Here is a 19441-nt window from a genome sequence, read left to right as displayed (position 1 = left end):
AAAGAAGTGCCTTGTGATTCTTTATCCTGATGAGAGCAAAGCCACAATGGGGAAAAATAAAAAGTATTTTTTCACACTCATGCTTCTTGCCCAGAAAGACTGTAGTGGTTTTGTTTTTCCCTGTAAATACCTGCTAGAGTAAATCAAAGACAGGTTATTATCTTTAAAATTAATTATCCTGAAGCTACAGTTGACACATAAGAAATCTGCTTTCTTTTCCAAACCCATGGAAATTCATAGGCCCAAGGAAAGGCTGACAGAAACTATCCTAAAAGAATGACTTCTTCCCTCGTTGAAAGAGACCTATCCTGTGCTTAGACAGTCACTTGCAATTGATCCTTTTCCTGATGTTAAGAACAATCTGTGACCTCTGGCATGTATTGGCTGCTGGGTTAGAGCTGAGGTACATGGTGTATCATCTTGGCGATTCCAATTCATTGGGGGCCAGGAACAATTTTGTTACTGCAATCTGATTATTTGAAGCCAAATAGTTCCTTTGCTTTCCTCATAAATTGTGTTAAAAACTGATGTAACTGTTTTCACCCTTTGGTTACACCAGCAGGGTCAGTTATGTCAAAGCACAGGCAATCAGCAGTGAATATCAGCCATCAGGTTGATGAGCTTTGGGGTAGCACCAGCCCTCAGTAGGAAATGTATCAATGAGTAATTTGATTGATTGGGAACTCAGGGGAAAAAGGTGAATACCTGTGGATTTTAAGAAATGTGGGTGTCACCTCAGTTTGCCCGACATAGTTTTAAGGATTTAGTATCCCTTTAGGGATAGGTTTAAGAAGTCCTGGGGCCACATGGTGGCTCCCAACATAAAATGATGGGGAAAACCCAATATGCTCAAGCAATGCTGCGGCATGGGGGTTTTTTTGAGCGCAGTCTTTTTAGTGGCCCTGTTATCCTGACTTTACACAGCCAATGGCAAATGAGATTGCTAATAGAAAAAGCTTTCAGAAAAGGAATGGTACCACCCATTTAAAGGGAGTGCTTTAAGGGGTTTTGCTGTCTAATACTGATTTTAAACACTCAACAGATGAAAAGTCCAAATATATTTTAATATGAGTATGAAAAAGCCTCCATATTAATTATACATCAGTATAATTTTATCATTGTTACTTTCTTTTTTTTTAATTCAATAAATATATTTGCTTGCTACATTGAGTATTTGTAGATTTAAGCGTGGAGGAAATTTGTGCCCTTATGGCAGATGCACGGCAGACTTCAGCATTAACATAACTCATTAAAATAAGATAAAAGTAGAGCTGCAAAACAATTTCTGTCTTTTGCCAACAAGGTTGTGAAAAAGGGAAATTTCACTCATTCAATATATGAAAGTCTAATCTTTCTGAACTGTGGAGAGAACAGAGTAGCCATTCCTGACTTGTTTGTGCAGGTTAACTGGCTGGGTCTGCTCAGGCAGATAAGCAGAACATAGAACATTCAGATGACCGTGTGTCATATTTTGAGGACATTAAGGAAAATTACTTTTTTGGATGATGAAAGTTCCTTCACCAGCATTAGCAAAATGTGCATAAAGCAGATGTGTTTTATTTTGATGATACACAATTTGCCAGTTTGCAACCTGTTTCTGTCACATGATTGAAACCTGGAAGTAAACTACAGTTTACTCAATGTTATGTAAGACCTACTTTATTTATCTATTTATTTTGGAAGGGAAGTAGATAAGACAGAGACAGTGGATTCAAATGGATTCAGACAAAGCTTTTTCAGTGTTTAATGCTCTGAACTCTACAGGGTGAACCCATCACTTTTTGTGAAGAAACATTTGTGTCCCATCGTTCTGCTGTCATGAGGCAGTTTCTCCAGAATGCCATTCAGCTCCAGCTCTTTAAGCAGGTACTGGCTTAATTGCTCTAATGTAGAAGCAGATTCCTTAACAATACAACTGGGTTTATTTGAGAGCTGTTTCTGTATTCCCTGATCTGTCAGCCACATAATGAGGAAAATTCATGTACTTGGCAGCACCTTAATTCCTCCTTGCTGGCTTTTTTCAGATTCAAGGCTTTCTATATTTTAAGAGGTGTATGTTTTTTCCCCTAAAGGTGTCTCTGCTCAGTTTTGATCTGAGCACACCTAGACCCCATATATCTGCTGTAAACTTTGTACTGAAAGCATGTTACTGTAAACATGATATTACTGCGTCAGGGAAGCTGAAACCATCTATGTATAGACAGACACATGAATGCTGATTTTTCAGTGAAGCAGCACACCTTTTTGTGCTTGTAAACACTTTGCCAGTTTTGGTTCTATTTTCATTCTATTTAGAGTCTCTTCTTGATAAGACCATTGGGGTTATTCTAGCAAATGCAGAATAAAGTCTTTCTGAAAAGATAAAAGATGGGATGGTTGATTTGTTTATGCTCTCTTTTAACATTGATGTAGTTCATTGATGGACGCCTGGATCTTCTGAACTCTGGAGAAGGCTTCAGTGATGTTTTTGAAGAGGAGATAAATATGGGAGAATATGCAGGTAAGAAATACAGTATTTTAAAGTAATTTCAGACACTGCTCTTGACTTAATGTTTGTGGGCCATCATGATGTAACGAGTCATTGCGGTTACACACCTGAATAGGTGAGGCTGCAATGATCCCTGGAGGTTGAAGTGTCTTAAATTTTTTTTATTTCCTCTGTCAACAACTTTGAGTAATGTGTTGTAGTCTGAATAAGGTCTGTTCATTCTTACAAAACCTCAGCTTTACCACTTGGCTAAAGTACAACTAGATGGGTTCTTGCAATGGAGGATACTGAAAAACCTTGGCTTTACCCAGAACCACCTCAAATTTCTTTAGCAATCTTAAAAAAAAAAAAAAAAACCCAACAAAAAACATCTCAGTGTTCTCAAATGTCTGAAAGACAACTCAGATAAAATAGAAATGCCTCTTAGCAGGTAAAAGAAAAATTGTAGATACCTCGTCAATTTTTTGCTATTCTGTTTCATTGAAGAAAAGGATGGTTGTCCTGTTCTGTTTCTGTACTGTTCATGCTCCTAGAACCAGTAAGTGCTAACACTTCACATTTCTAGCTTGTTTCCTATTTGGCAGAGAGTTACAGTTTGTTTGTTTTTGTGATTCTCTTTAGGTAGCGACAAATTGTACCACCAGTGGCTCTCTACAGTGAGGGTAAGAACACAATATTCTCCCAACAGACATTGTAATTCTTACCGGAGCATTGTACAGTTCCGTATGGCTGTTAACCTCTGTCATCAGGAACATGACTGACCTGTTTCCTGCAGTGTTTAGCTGTGACCAACTTGAGTTTAGTGTGAGAAACTAATGTGCTCTTCAGATGAAGTAAAAACCAAAGAAAAAATGCACACAAAAAAATCACCATAGGAATTTTCAAATTTTGAATCCCACTTTTAACGTCTTGGAGAGAGCTGGAAATAAGTTATTGTCATTTTAGAAAATAATGTGGTTTTTCTTTCCTTTTAATAGAAAAGGAAACAAAAGAGAACATTGACACAACAAAAAACTCCTTATAAAGCTAACTGGTGTGAAGTGCTGCATGGGGACAGCACTGGGATGTTTTTGGATCTCTTTGCTTTAGTGCTGTAGTTGTATAAATTAAAAATTTAAATACTTTTAGAGCATAATATGTTATTATAGCAGATTTTAAAAGTCTTTTTTGATGCATAAAATGTGATGTATTGAAAAGTAAAATATTTCTGGTTTATGGGTATGACTCAGTAGGAAAGATTGAATTGTTTTCTGACAGAATTTTTTGCAGCATTCCATTTGCCTATTGTCTTGGTTATGAATGGAATTGTGTTCCCTATGCAAAATGCTGGGCTCAATATTATCTTGATAATTTTGAATTAAACATATTCTATAACAGTAATGCAAAAAATCTCATCATATAGTTAGGATAGGTAAATATATATATATACATAGGATAACAAGTAATTGTAAAATTGCAAGAAAGGGGAATGGCTGACAGTGAATATAAAAATACATGTAATTAAATTCAACAGTTTATAATTTTTGTTGAAGATTAATTGTCAATCAGTAACAGAAGTAGTCAATCTTACAACTATTTGTATCTGATTGTGTCTGATCTCTGGAAATATCATTTTGCACTGAAATAAGAAAATACAAAATTATCTAAGATTTTATTCCTTGGATTTTACCCATCTCCTATATTTATCAAAGAAGATACTGTACAGCAGTAGTCAATGGTGTGTGGAAGATGTATAAAACACTGACTAGGTGAACAGATTATTCTGTCTGACATATTACTGTCTTATAACTTTTATTATGTTCACCACATGCAATTCAGCTTTTCTAAAATTAATGTTTATGACTGTAGTTAGATTTCATTTTCCCTCAATTTATCCCTTTATCAACTACTTAGATCTTAAAAAGGCAGCATGCTTTTGATAAATAGCATTGTAGAATCATGAGAAGGAAAATAAAAAAAGATCTTCTTCAGATTGAATGTACAGGCTTTCCTGAAACTGAATTTTCTGCCCCAGACATTGAGCATTCAGTAGGATCCTTTTGTCTTAAACTTGTTTAGGATTTTAAGCAATGGACAGGAGACCCTTGAGGGCGAGCGGAAGAGTCATAGAACACTGGTTTATGAGACGACCTATAAGACAAGGGCTCTTGGTATTAGGAGATACTGACGTTTTTCATCTGAAAACTGCTGTATTAAACAGAATGGGCATTCCTCTGGAAAACCACAGAGAAACATTTCATACGGTTTTACTTGTATTCTTTTTCTTTAAATTTACCATTTTCATACTCAGCTCTGCTAATAAGCATAGCTAATGCTTTGTTATTTTAAGTTAAGAATGGTGGATTTTAGATTGCTGTTTGCTTTGAAGAGCTTTGATAAAATTTATTCTATTGTTACTATAATTGTAGAAAGGAAGTGGAGCCATTTTAAATACAGTAAAGACCAAGGCTAACCCTGCCATGAAGACTGTCTATAAGTTTGTAAGTATCAAGTACTGGCTTACTACTGAGATAAGAGTCTAATTACAGTTCTGTTTTAACCTTTCAAATGAAACTCGAGACTTACATTCATTTTTATTGGACTCACAAAATTACTTAAAATACACATTCATCTAAATTTCAAATTTAAAAGGAAAAGTCATTTTGAAATTTAAACATAATTGAAATGCAAAGGAGAAGGGGAACTTGTGATTTCTTTTGAAAGTATAGATGATAAATTCTATTTATTACATAGAACTATTTCTGGTAAATAGTGCCTATATGCTCTACTAAGCAGCTCTACCATCTCATCATTACTCTGTTGGAAATCATTGTTACCTCAGGTTTCTCTGCTTGCAGCTTCATCGAAATAAGGGAATCCTCTCATTTTCCAAATTGTTTCCATCTTTTCTAAATGTCAATTAATTTTCCCTAGAGATTTCTTATACCTGCTTATTTAGACCCCAACTTACTGAGTTATTCTTTAAATGAGAATGTTTTCAGTTCTGCTAACAAACAGCTAGTATGTTACTGTGGTATCATGTGTGGCTGCCAGTTTCTCTGTGCAAGAGAAATAACACAGAAGCAGGTGAGGATTTCTTACATGCTCAATTTGAAGAAATAATGCTACAGAAAGCATTGAGATAACTATTCAAACTTTCATTTTCTCCTGCCTTCTCCCACCTTGAGAGAGATGAGTAGGATGAGATTAGCTCTACTAAATGGAACTGGCATCCAGAGTGCTGCAAGGATAAAGTTTGCAGGCTTACTGTTGATTGTTAACTTATAGCAGAGATAAATACTTAGAGGGGAAGACCGAGGGTGTGAAATGCAGAAAGATGTCTATGGCATCAAAACAGAAAAAACAAAATTTTTGAAGGGGGTGGGGAGATGGTGTTTTTTGTTTGTTTGGGGTCTTTTTAGCTTTCTATTTATTTTAATATGCTTTCCATATCCTGTTAGAATTTTTTCCTTGCCATTTTTAGTAACTAGAGAAGGTAAATCTTGCACTGAAATGAAGTGTAGTCACTGCTGGAAATAGAAGGGAATTTTAACTTAAATTAATTTTTCATGCAGGCAAAAGATCATGCAAAAATGGGAATAAAAGAAGTGAAAAACCGCTTGAAGCAAAAGGTACTTGAAGTTCTTATTCAAAATGTATAAGTACCATGTATGAAATACTTAGCCACAAAAAGCATTATGTGATCAATAGGAAGCTGTTTGATACAGTGTTGTTAGCACACTTCAAAATGCATTACCAGCTGTCCCGGATTTTTCACACTGTTATAAATATTCACACACAAAAAAACTGTCTTCAAATACATTAAGGCGCTGACTTAAACCCACAAAAGCCAGAAAATTGAGTGTTCTATTTGGAGTGGTTCCTCTTCTGTCCTTTGTGCGGGGGCATTGCGGAAGGGGACTTTATGTGAACTGGGAGATCTTTCCTACAGTCAGGGCAGTGAACTTTTTGCAAAAGGCAAATTGTTGTTATTCTACAGTAATCTCTCAGAGAAAATAGTATAGTGTTGGTCATTGGGAAAGGGATTTATATGTTTTGTGAGTGTCTACTGCTAAGTTTAGACATAAAAGAATGAAATTAGAGTTGGCGTTCATTTCAAATTTGAATTATTGCAGAAAAAAATACTCAAACTGTTGTTTTCCAAATCTGTCTTTGCTTGTTTGTAAACAGTACAATTCCAAGAATGCTGAATTGTCTTTGAACAATGTGTTATCCAGTACTAATTGCTCCTTTTAAGCCAGAAGCATGGTCATATTGATACATACCTTATGAATGAATGGTTAACTCTGCCTTAGGTTTATTTCAGATATTCTATATATTCTGTGAAGCAGAGCTATTAGAGCCTTTTGGGAAAACACAATAGCTAATTTGCCAATAGAACTGAAAAATCAGAAATTTTTATTCAATTTGTTGCATAATAGTTTGGGGTGTTTTTTTTTTTTTTAAATCTGTGCTATCTCAGTAAATTTCTTCTCTAAATTTCTAAACCATCATCCTAAGGTAGAGCTACAAATGTGTTCCTATTGCACAAACAGAAATCTAGCTGAACATGTCAACAAAATGTTAATACAAAGGGATTATTCTGCAGCCAGGTTATGAACTGATGCAATTAACTACCTGTACAGTTGAAATGCTGTTTGCTCTCTAAGCAAACAGATTGCTAGAGATTTTTGAGGAAGATCAAGTTGCTTCAGATGCTTTTAATGCTATTTCATTTTATTATTATTTTATTTATTTATTATTTTATTTTAATTTTTTATTATTTACTTATTATACTTACTACTTTATATATGACAACTTTAGGTATAATATGAAAATATTAGAAACACTAAGCGGTTTCCTTGTACATGGAATTTTTTATGTAATTCCATGTGTTTCACTTCTGGACATAACCTTCATGAATAATAAAATATTTGGCCTTCTCATGTGCATTTCTAAAGCAGTTGGAGCTGTGTAAAGTGACCAGATTGTTTTCCTGTATTTTAAATGCTAATATAATTGTATGCTATTCTGTGACATTTGTATAAAAGGCTGAGAAATGTCTCATTCATTCATTGCTTTGTTTTAATGTTATTGTTGTCTTCCTAGTACTCCAAGCAGCAAGCATTCTTTTTAAACACACACATAACATTTACAAATAAATGGCCCAATTTTGTTTCACCTTCCTTATTACGTGGCATTTCTGTAAGATGGTTAAACATGATTGTTCAACATATGCTTTTACAAAAGCTTAAAAGATTTCTGAGTAGTTGACACATACTGCTCTACCTCTCCTTTTTTCATTAAGTCTGTTCTTTTCTATCCCATCCTCTTCTCCATTTTGAATGCCAGATACGAAGATAACCCTAAAAAGAGGTATTGCTCTGTTTAAAGTGATAAAAATAACAAAAATTGTTTTGGCCACCCTCATATTATTTTTAATCTAAATGTCTGCCCTGCTCTGTTGGCAAGTCAATTAGTGCATCCTCACCAGTTTTCATGTGAGATTATTGTATTTTTCATGTATTTACTTACTAGTATGTGCAAGCATTAACTGTTTGAAATTCTGGCATCGTTAAATACTTACTTTTTGCCAAATTTGGGAGGCTAGTCTTTCATCTTCTGAGGATAACCTAAGGTTATTTTTAAACTGAACTTACTATCCACTGCATTTTAACATATTATTTTCCATTATTAATACAAAAGGTATGCAGGCCACTGGTAAGGAAAAGTCAAATATAAACATCCCTTTTCCAGTTTTCGCTACCAAATATGAGCAGTTCTGCACAAGATAGAATTTAAAAATGCAATAAAGCTAGAGGTCTGCTTCCTACAACTCTGCATAGCAATGGTGACCTCTTAAATATAATCAAGAGCCCATTTTGCCCTTGGTCTGCTCCAGTCTTGGGTTTGAATTGCAAATGGGAAATGCAGGATTGACCTGTTGAGAGGTCACTGTGGTGTGTGTAAGGTCCTTCTTTAATATGATAGTGGAGATTGAATGGGGCTCTATTTCCATCCCTTGTTCATTTGTGGTACAGTATTTCAAAGCAACAGAAATAGTTTTCAGAGGATTCTTATGAGTGATAGCAAATAATTGTTAATAGATACAGCATGGTAGCTTTATTTTATATCTGATACAGTACTTTTTTCTTTTTCTTTCTTTTATTTTTCTCCCCCCCTTTTTTCTTTTTCTTTTTTTTTTTTTTTTTTTTTTTTTTGGCAAAGGCTGCTTTTTCCGTTACACAAATGGACCATGGTGGTCAAGTCACTCTGTTATCGGCTCGTTTGAAGCTTAACTACATAGAATTAGGAAGAAGGAGGAATATGAATGGTACCGTCCTCAACTTTCAGTAAGGAGAATGTAACTTACTGAAAGCTTCTGGATAAGACAATTTGTATAAATGGTTGGGCACTTGGCGTTAATATATTCAACATTATTTTACTTACTAGAGCCCTGTGTGGCTCTAGGTAATGTCTGTTATCAATGGGCTGTTGTCAGTGCTTTATTATCAGTACAGCTAGAAACAAGTCATTTAAAGGTTTATAAAATAACCTGAAGAATCCTTCTAGATGTTCTGGAATGTGCTTTTTGCTCTTCTAATAGTCAATATTTGTATTCCATTAAAAAAGGGTCCCTAGAAAAATTACTAATGCATATTTAAACAGAAGAAAATCTTATTCAGTTTACAGGGTAAACTTTACATGTCTGTAAATATATATCTTACTCATTCTCTGAAGTCCTCCTTTAAAATAAATAGGTAGTAAAGATTTCACCTGAACAGACAGTTGTTAGGGGAAATACTGTTCGTATATGGAGATAATTATGGAGCGTGATAGATCATTGTCATTCTCTTTTTCCAGTAATCCATACAGTATCTTTTTTTCCTCAGGCAAAAGATGTTTTTGTTCTTAATAATGTCCTTAAATTACACTTTCTTTTCATTTAAAAAGTCACTGAAACCTTGCTAGGTTTTGCATTGCTGGAGAATTTATTCCAGTAATGAGTAACTTACCACCTTACAATTTTTTATCATTTTTTGGGAGGGATAGGTCTCACGTGTTTTGTTGTTATCCTGAGTCATATATATGACTTAAGCTACTTCAGGAATGTCTTGCTGGCTTACACCAAATCCCTTTTCTGGGGACATGCTGGAACTGAAAAGTTAGACTTAGGACATATGGTGCACTACAGTACAAAGAACTGCTCGTGAGCACCAACCAAGCTGGTACACTTAGCACAGCTTCAGGTGGAAGTACCAGCAGTGGTCTCAAAAGCAATGTGGAAATATGAGAGAGCATTCTGGCTGGTAAATCCTCTCCCTCAGTTGGGATGCACAGGTCTGCCTGGCTTTTCTTTTAGTACCAGAAATGGGCACAGCTTTTTTAAGGCCTGCCTGCGCTATGGTCCACTGCAGTTCTTTGGGCATTTGTAGTTCGCAAGCTGAAGAACTGCTTTTATCAGTGGACATTTTGTGAGCCCTGATACCTTTTGGAAGATGAAGTATAGAATTGGAGAGTCCTGTTTTCCTGTTTGTGGTTTTATCTCTGTCTGTCTTGTACTCCCCATTGACTTCTGAATAGCTGTATTCAAAGTCCGTTAGAGGACTGAAAGTGTGTCACAGACTGCTCTGAAGGAATGCTGTTTCCTTTCCAGTTACGGAATTGCCAAACACTTTGATATTTAATAATTTTAAAGCTACTTGGAGCCCTTATTTGGGATGTTTAAAATCAGGTTTCTCTGTTTATTTAGCTCAAATGTTTTTCACTGAAGGTACGAACTTTTGTGAAGGAAATTTGCTTTGATGACTGAATCTGTGTTGTTGATTTGTCTGCCTTTTGGGATTTTGGAAAAAATAGAGATGTATCAAATAATTTAATTCTCATATTTTATTAAGTAAATAAAAAAACAAAACCAAAACCAAAAAAACAACAAAAAAAGACTAAAATCTGCTGCCGTTTCTTTGGAAGTCCGTACACCGAACACAGTGGAAATATGCTCTAGGAACATGTTATCTTTTGTAGACAATTATATCATCAGAGAAGTAAAGCAAATCTATAGCAATAAAAGCTGCAAGGATTTGCAGTGATCGTTATACATCATAGGGGGTTTTGCTTAATGGCTTGATCTGTATGCATCTTTTATCTCCTCCTATTCCCCTGATGTCCAAACTTTTACATCCATTTTACATTTTTCTGGAAATTTTGCCTGGATTGGAAGATGCTTTGCTTTCCCTTGATTCCAGCTGTCTGTGGCCTTGGTTGGAGCCACAGCTCCAGGTGGAACTCTGACAGCTCCGAAGTGCTGGGAACGTCCACAGTTCAGTGCCGATCAGGTGCCTTTAAATGTGTTGGGCACCTTTATGGCATACACATAACAGGTCTGGAGCTCGGTGCACATTTAATGTGGCTATACTTGTATACAAACATGGAAATAAAGTTTGTACTTAATGTCATTACATTTCAGAACAGTATGCATTGCTGCCATATACTATGGGATTCCCAAACTGACCAGATCCCTTGGTAGCTTGTTGCTGTTTTGGAGCTGAAGTATGAGTTTGACAGAAGCTTATGTTTCTTGTCTCTTTGTTACTAATTCAGTGTACTTTGCTGAATTTTTTAAAAGACAAGGCAGCATTGTACAGCTGGAGGGCGGGGGGGGGGGGGGGGGGGGGGGCAGGAAAAAGTTTTTCTCTCTAGTTTGACCTTAACAAGTTGTTAATTTCCCCCGATCCTTATGCCCATATTGGTGAACCACTGCTCTACCAGCTGGATCTAAAAAGGTCTCTCGGCTTCTCTGTGGAGCAGACAAAGCCCCTTAGAAAGTCCATCCAGCTTTTTGTTTCATTTGACCTAAACACATTAGGTCAGTCTGTGTCCAAAAGAACCATTTCTAATTGGCCATCAGCTTACATGTCTCATTATTGTACCTTAGCACGACGGAAACTTGAGGGGGCATGTCAAAGGTCAGTGAATCAAAGCAATGTCTATGTCAGCAGCCACCCTTAGGTCAGTCTTGCAGAGCTACAGTGTGTGCAGGTTTCTCTCTATATTTACCAAGCATTATTTCCTTGACATTGTTGCAAAGAGATGTAAGGTTTGGGGCCCACTGCGTTACAGACTATTTCTCAACTGAGTTTCAAACTCTTTTCTCCTTGTCTGATTCCTTATGTCTGCATGTCTTTGTCTTTTTCAAAACCCATGTTACATATACCATACATACACTTGCCAAGTCTTCTAACCTAGGTTGACGGGTCATGTCACTTCTGAAGATGAGGACTAATGTCAAAAGCAAAGCAAAACAAAAAAGCATCCTGCTATGCAGCAGTTGGTTTCATACAATCTCTTGAAGGCATATTCAGTATACACAAACTCAAAGATAAAATGCAAAGCTAACTGAGCTGGGAGTTTCATCTCTCCTTGCCACTTCAACAAGTAATTGTTCTGCTGCAGATAATTCTGTGGAGTACATAAGTAGAATTACTGTTTCCATTTAGATTTGCAAAAAGCAGAGTAGCCCTGCTCCTAGGTTTTTGTTGAATTTGTTCCTAGAATGGAAATTTTGAGCTATGTTTTTTTTCTCCCTATATATTTCCTGGCTTTTGCATGTTTAAGTCAGACATTTTATTGAACATATCTGTTTGCATGCAACACTGGCATTAGGAGGAAAGAGTGGTTGTGTAAAAGCTTCAATTGGCAAAGTGCAACGAAATGTTTTATTCTAATGATGTTTTCTTTCCTGTACTTTGAGTTTTTACCCCTACCATCAAAATTGTTGGGCAGCATTATTCTCCAGTGTCTCCTTTGTGCCCCTTACCCTTAATCGAGAATGTTCCTGGCCGTGCTATTCACCTTTTCCTACCATACAGGACATTGCTGAGAATGGATGTTCTGCAACACCAGAGGAATCCCTGCCAAGGACAGCGCCGTCTCCATTGGTTGAAAAGAAGGACCCTAAATTAAGAGAAGACAGAAGACCAATCACAGTACATTTTGGTCAGGTATGTTTTAGTGTTTGGTTTCTTTAAATTGTGTGACTCAGCAAAAAAAGTGCAGAGAAACGTCACAATAACGAATATGCCAATTGTTTCATTATTTTTTGTAACTCAATTATGTTGTTATAGATTTATTTCTGTTGTATCTGTTTAAATGGGATTCCGAAGACCTGATTTTTCTGGCGTTTACTGATTCCTTTTGTTCATATGATGATTTGAGGAAAATAAATTCTAAGTGAATGGGCGGGAGCATAATTATTATAGCCATTTTATAAACTATTTTGCCGTTCTTTTAGTGTACAAAGTGCTATAGCCCTCAGGACTGAGGGTGTATAATTTAAAATGTCCTCTGTTATCAAGCCAGATCATTAGTGTCAATGTGGAACGTCCAACTATTAAAGCATTTTAATGTTCTCTGAAAATTAAACGTGATGTACTAAGATGGAAAAAATCAATTAAAAGCTTATTAGTGTGCTCTGTATTTCAGTATTGACAACTGAGCTATACACATTAGTTACTCCTGTAATGTTTCTTTTGATATGATTGCAAAAGAGTGAGTTTGGTTGTGTGGTTTTTTTAAGAGCTAGTTATTTAGAAAATGTTGTTGTTGCTGTGATTTTCATGGAAAAACATACAGTATTTACTATCAGTTTGCCAGTGTTCCCCTATTAAGTGTAGCCTGACTCAAAAAATAACATTATTTGTGTTCACAGTTCTCTTTTCTTTCTCTGTATCTATTTTTACAGTATTATGATCAGAAAACAGGAGTGAATATCTAATTTCTTCTAAGGAAACATAGTATAATTTTAAAACAGTTGTAAAATATTGGGAAAACTAGATTTTTAGATAAGTATCTATTAATAGAAACTAGTCAGTATAGCTACGTTGACTGTTTAGGTATTAAGGAGAGCTACATGAGATATAATCATTGCTCAGAGCAATGTTGTCTGTATCATTTTAGAATTAAATTGGTTTCTTTCAGAACTTTCACTGCTGTGCTAAATGTAAGTTCTTGGAGACTTTTTTTAAAAACAGATTCTCTTCCAATTAAATATTTGCAGTAGTGACTTATTTTTCACTTACTTTCTGTGCCAATACAGTTGAGAGGAATTGGGGCTACTGGAGAAGTGTAGCCATCTAGCTCTGGCAGGGTAGCGTTACATTTCATTTAAAGCAGTCAGAAATCCAGATAATATTCTAATCTACTTTCATTTTTTTTTCCTTTAGATTTTTATGAAGGATGGATGGTTCAAACATTTTGGTAGATTAATGAAATACATAATCGAGTGGAAAGTGCAAATCTAAATTCATGAGGGTTTTTAACGGTCACTTTCAAATTTTTTAATGATCACTTTCTCTGTGTCAAAAGAAACACACATCGGCTTTACTGAACCACTGGCTGTGGTGAAAGGCTCGCTTGCTAAATGCTTATTACTGTCATTACATTACAAATGTCAGTTTCCAAAAAATGATCTAACTTAGCAGTTGTAGGGCTATCTCACTTATAGCCTTTGTCCTTTCACAGGTCTTTCTTTCCTGATAGCCCAATGCCAAAATGAAAATTAAAGCATACTTTCATTCAAAAGGAAAAGATGTTTGGGTTTATGAAATATAAATTAAGGCTTTGAGGAGGAAAAAAGCAGCAACGTTTACTGTTTAAATGGGAGATGGCTTCTAACTAGTGATTAAAGGGAGAGATTTTAGTGTCACTTTTAACTCTGTCTAGAATACAGTAGGTGGGAACAATTAAAAAGCCACAAGAACTCTGAAATAAGGGCTGTTTGTGCATTCACAGTTCTTATAAACTGAAGAGGATGAAAGAGGCTTTTTTCTCATTGTCACTTGCTTTCTATGTCTGCTAGTATTATGCTAGTGTATATGGCAAAGGCAGACTTTTTTAAAATGCATGCATGCGGATTAGGGTCAAGCCCTGTGTATCAGTAATGCAGTAAGCCTCGTCCATACCACTGCAGTGAGAGAGCCTACCAACAGCAGCGAGATGCTTTAATTGAGACATGCTGTCAAAGTGACAAACACATTTGCATACAGTCTATTTATTTTCGTTGGAAAGGTCTGCAGTCTGCTGTTGGTTGAACATTCTTAATCAGCTCGCTGTAAGTGAGCCGGCAGCTAGCTGTCCTATGCTAGGTGCTTCTCTTCATTACATGACAGATTAGCTAAAGGGGGATGGGCTAGCAAGCCAGCAGCAACCTTTAATTTTAACTCATTATCTCTCACCCTATGGTGAGGTAGGTTCTAGTTTTTCCAAGTACAGTTGTGTAGCTGCAGTTGTTAGGCTACAAAAAATATCAGTAAAATATCTTGAAATGTCTTTGAATGTATAGCACCTCAGCTGATTGTTCTCAAAAATTTAGCAGCAATTATCTAACTGTATGAGATTGCGCAGTGTTGTAGCTTATCTTGGAGACTGGTTATCGAGCATTGTTTGAGGGTTGCTGATTATGGAATTGCTTTAACAGTGGTTTCTGTAATACTAAGACGTTGTGGGAAAGCTCTTCTTGATCATGACAAGAAGGATTTTAGCCAGATAGCCTAGGGCAATGCAATAAAGGTTTAAACAAAGTTTTCTTAATAAGACTACAGGAGGAGACCGAAGTGGAAGGCTGTGACCACAGCTTTTTCTCCGGTTTGACTTTGCATGCTTTTTGGTTTACTCAGAGTGTACCTTTAATATTGACCCTCAGATCAACCGAAGACAAAGAACTATCATCATGGACTCTGAGGCAATACAACTGTACTCAACAAGTAGCAACAGCAATACAGGCAACTAAGGTTTAGTGAGTGGGGAGAAGAGGGAACAGTTTTCAAGCCAGGAAAAAGATTCAGATGAATAGTATGTAGTACTTTCTGTTTCGGGGAAAAGTAAGTAGTTCATTGTAGTAGAAGATACAGTGGTACAGAGAACATCCTTTGTGAATGTCTTATTATTGCTGCTTTTTGTCTTAAAACCTGACCCAAACTTACTTAAACCATCGGAACACATGCTGCCGTAGCTGTCCTTGGGAACCTTCCCAGTGGTGGCAGGCAGGACAAGCTCTGCGAGCCCATGAGCCGTTTTACAGGGCGGAGTGGGATGGCTACACAGGTGATGCTTTTGCTTCCATGCATGCACTTCCACTTTTTAGGTAGAACGCACATGTTTATCTTTGTCATCTTTTAGCTATTTGGAGAATAAACACTGCACTGTGTCACTGTGACTATTTTGAACATATGCCTTGTCCAAGCAAGCAGCCATTAGGGGCTACTTTGACAGGACCCATAGCTTCAAACATTGAGGTCAGGTGTGATACTGGATGTGTTTTGGGGTGATTTTTTGGGGGAGTGGAGGGTGTTGTTTGGTTGTTGCTTTGGTTTTGTGGGGGTATTTTTTGTTTTGTTGTTTGTTTTTTTAAATAGTGTTCATTTTTACCTAACGGCTGCAGAAATTTTGGTTCTTTTGATTGTTCATAAGTCTTATCATTTTATGTCCAAAATAAGGAAGAATGACTGTCCGAATTACAGACCTTTTCGTAGTATTTTTAAGATTCTGAGTTTGCATTAGCAGTGCTGAGTTCCGTGTTTCTGCTAGAAATTTCGGCTTCCATCACTGAATGGTTGGTGGTGGCGAACTACAGCAATAAGGATGCTGCACAGAGCATAATGTTATGCAGCCTTAGATGTCTTCTGCTCTGTGATTTTCATTAACTGATTGATCTGTACTGCAACTCAATTTTGTCTGATTTCAGAAGTATGTTGTTTGAGGAGTTCTTAATATCTCTACACCCTAACCAAATATGACAATTTAAAGTATTTGGGAAAGTGATATTTATACATGTTATGTATGTTATAGCCAAAAAGCGAAGAGTCTGGGAAATGCAGGCATCTCCTTTTGATTTTTGCCTAGCTGTTTGCCTAGCTGATGATTGCTTAGCTGTTTCACGTGACACAAGCAGCTCTCCAAAATATCTTGCTGAGTTTTTAATGAGCAGCAGGCTTTCTCAGTTCTCTTAAGTGTATTTTTTTGCATTATCTAAAGCAAAAGAAACAAAATGAAACCCCTTTTTTGATGATTTTGCTAAGGGAGAAAGGTAAATTAATGTCTGAATCTGGTATTTTAGAAGCCTTTTCCCTCCAGAAGACAGTGCTTGACTATTAGGCCACTAGTACACCAGCTGTGGCTATGATAAGCACCTACAGTGTATGTGTACCACAGCCAGGAAAAGAAATGCTGTGTGATTTTTATGTTTTTGAGCTTAGATGAGTGGATGCATTGATGGGTCCCTTTAACTAATGCAATTGTGTGTCCCAGAGTGTGTTCATCCAGCTCTGTTGGAACCTGTGCCATTGTACAGTCTGAGATTGTGGGCATCACACAGTCAAACGGAGCACTTCACGTTTGGCAGAGTTGCAGCCCTCTTCTTGACGAGTAAAGGGAACACTTTATTTTCCAAAAATATACTTGTTTTTAACATGTCTTCCTCCTAATGAAGCTTCTGCTTCTATCCACACTGCTTCCCACCCCTAATCAGGCCTTCGTGCTATTCCTCTGAAATGTTGCACGGACTGCTTCTGCAAAAGCCTCCTTGTTCAAACTGGATCATTACCTGCACCCAGTCTTCCCGTCAGTCTTTGAGAGGTGGTGAGCCTAGATTCTTTAAAAACAAATCTATACTTAGGAAGGTTCTTCCTCTAGAGGTTTTACACAGTCAGTAGCCCAACTGATCTAGTACAATTAAAACAACAAATGATAAGCTGCCAGAAACAACATTTGTTGGGAAAGGGTATCATTTCATTAGAAGCAAGGTATACTGACAGTTCTGTTCAGCTTTCTACTTGTTTCTATTACAATGTCTTCTGTCAGCTTAGGTGTGTTTTGTTTCTGTGGCTTATTTTTATTTACCAGCAAATAGAATATTTTATCCCATTTATGTATCAAAAGGTAAAGCTTAATGAAATACAAAAGACTATTCCAAGTGTGTCTTTACCTAAGAGATTCAATGATATTCCATTCTGGATGCAAACTAGAGAGAATTAGTATTCTGGTGGCTAATGTGAATAACTATGAAACAAATGGAAAATATATTCATGTACTAAAGCAGCTTATCTAACTGTGAAAAGACTTGTCCAAGTTATCTTCCCAGCTGATTCTTACTGCTGTTAAACTTTCATGGGCCATAAAATGGTAGTTGCCAGCTTATTTGCTGTTTCGATCATTTGCTGTAGATGAAAACGTTCATTTTTCCTGTTCATGATCTGCACGTAGACATGCAGAGCAAACAACTCTGCTTTGTAGGGCAGGTTTCTTCTTCAAGAAGATTAAATGGCATTAAGAGGTCAGGGGGAAGATGGGGAGAAAACCAGCCAGCTACATTCCAGAAATGCAAAACTGGATCACTGAGGCCAGAGGCAGCAGAGGGATGGATTATCTCCAGGGTAAAAGAGATGAAGTAGGGAAGGGAGGAAGGCTCCTTTGCCAGATCCTGTGACTCCGTTCACACCCAGGTGCATTAGAACAATAGCAGATTCCCCTGGATCACAGCAGGCATTGTGTGGCACTGATGTAGAAACCAAAGGAGAAAGGGGAAAACAAGTTCATTTTCTAATATTCATGCAACTGTATGCTATGGTTGCAAAGCCAGCCTCCTGTTCCTGCCACTCTGAACTGTTCAGACAATAAAGATAGCTTCATTAAGAAAATGAGCTTCCACTCTACTCTTCCCCACTGATGAGCAGTATGGTCTCCCTGTCCCTTTCTCCTGAGCCACGTGGAGTTTCCTCTCTCTCTCCATTTGATTCTTTGTGGATGTAGCAAAAGTATAAGCCTAGTTTTTAAAAATTATTTTGTCTTCAGAAAGCATATTTTCTACCTTCATTTCTTCTCACTCCTTTCTTTGTGCCTTTCAGAAAGGAATTGACTGTTACTCAGTAGAAGTCACCTTGCAAGAAAGGAAAATGTGTTGGCCCAGAAGCACTTGTCCATCTAAAGGTTGCTTGAGACTACTCAAATGTCCCATCAGGTTCTTAGGGAACGGTGTTCTTAGGGGGAGTAAAACAATGCCAACAGACAAGAAAATAATTCATTCTACTGAAATTCTGCTTTGTGGTGTGCAAGATTTGCAGAAATGGCAATCCATGGGATAGGAGTTATCCTACTAAAAGGACTGCACTCTTGTCATGCGTGTAAATATTTGACGAGACCTGGCGCTCTCTTTAGGAAGATGTACACCACCTGCAGAGCATACCCAAAGGTTACTGCCTCTCATGCACTCACTTGCCAGTATTTTCTAATGAGCAGCCAGACAGCTATGTTGTCTTCAGCTACTACAGCAAGGTAGTATGTATGTAGCTCATGCTATGTAGGAATTAATGTTTTGCAGTAAGATTATGTGGCTGCAATCCTGCATCCAGCAGATGTGCTTTTTCATGAATGAACACATTCCAGACTATGGTTTTTAGTGTTTTCCAATTGTCTTGGCACTTCAAGTGCTTCTTAAACAGGGATGTTCAGAATAAATTTACAGCCCTGGGTACATGCAAGTCAGATGCCATAATGCTTGGATGTATGGAGAAAATACTGCTGTTGAGCCGACCTCCTAGGGCTCTGTGACAAGCAATAGCAGCTGTATCATGCCTGTAGAATTTCCTTGTTAGTCCTGTTATGTTGAGGAACCCATAAATATCTTGTAGTGAATATCTTGGTCCATCACTGCTGGCATGTGGAAGAAGAGTTGCACTTTATAAATAATACATACATATGAAATAAATACATCAGTACATGCAAGGCTAACCAAATCACCTAGATTGACAACCTGAGAAAAGCTCAGAGGGTCTTATGGATGACTTGCATAGTCTATTGATGTAGATCAGCATCCAGAAGCTTCTTAAGTGAAGCTACTTGTGAAGTTGGTAGGTGCAGTTAGGCCAGAACCATCTGAACTGACCTCTGGGCCCCTGGATTAAACTAGAAGATTAAAGGGAG

The 19441-nt window shown here is 37.0% G+C and overlaps 1 protein-coding gene across 11 annotated transcripts in view; it reads left to right on the top strand.

The window, feature by feature from the left end:
* The window catches only part of DENND1A (DENN domain containing 1A), a 213369-nt gene that overhangs the window by 161836 nt on the left and 32092 nt on the right, over nucleotides 1-19441 (top strand). For 9 of the 11 annotated variants that reach the window (XM_075772403.1, XM_075772402.1, XM_075772394.1 and 6 more), the window contains 6 exons: nucleotides 1765-1866; nucleotides 2413-2500; nucleotides 3110-3150; nucleotides 4897-4968; nucleotides 6043-6099; nucleotides 12337-12468. In XM_075772403.1, coding sequence (XP_075628518.1) covers nucleotides 1765-1866; nucleotides 2413-2500; nucleotides 3110-3150; nucleotides 4897-4968; nucleotides 6043-6099; nucleotides 12337-12468 — 492 coding nt within the window. The remainder of the gene's footprint in view (nucleotides 1-1764; nucleotides 1867-2412; nucleotides 2501-3109; nucleotides 3151-4896; nucleotides 4969-6042; nucleotides 6100-12336; nucleotides 12469-19441) is intronic. The other 2 variants (XM_075772395.1, XM_075772396.1) reach the window with 1 other exon arrangement.

This window comes from Balearica regulorum, chromosome 20 (assembly GCF_011004875.1).
Source record: "Balearica regulorum gibbericeps isolate bBalReg1 chromosome 20, bBalReg1.pri, whole genome shotgun sequence".
Lineage (NCBI taxonomy): Eukaryota > Metazoa > Chordata > Aves > Gruiformes > Gruidae > Balearica > Balearica regulorum.
This window is presented reverse-complemented; position numbering and strand designations above follow the sequence as displayed.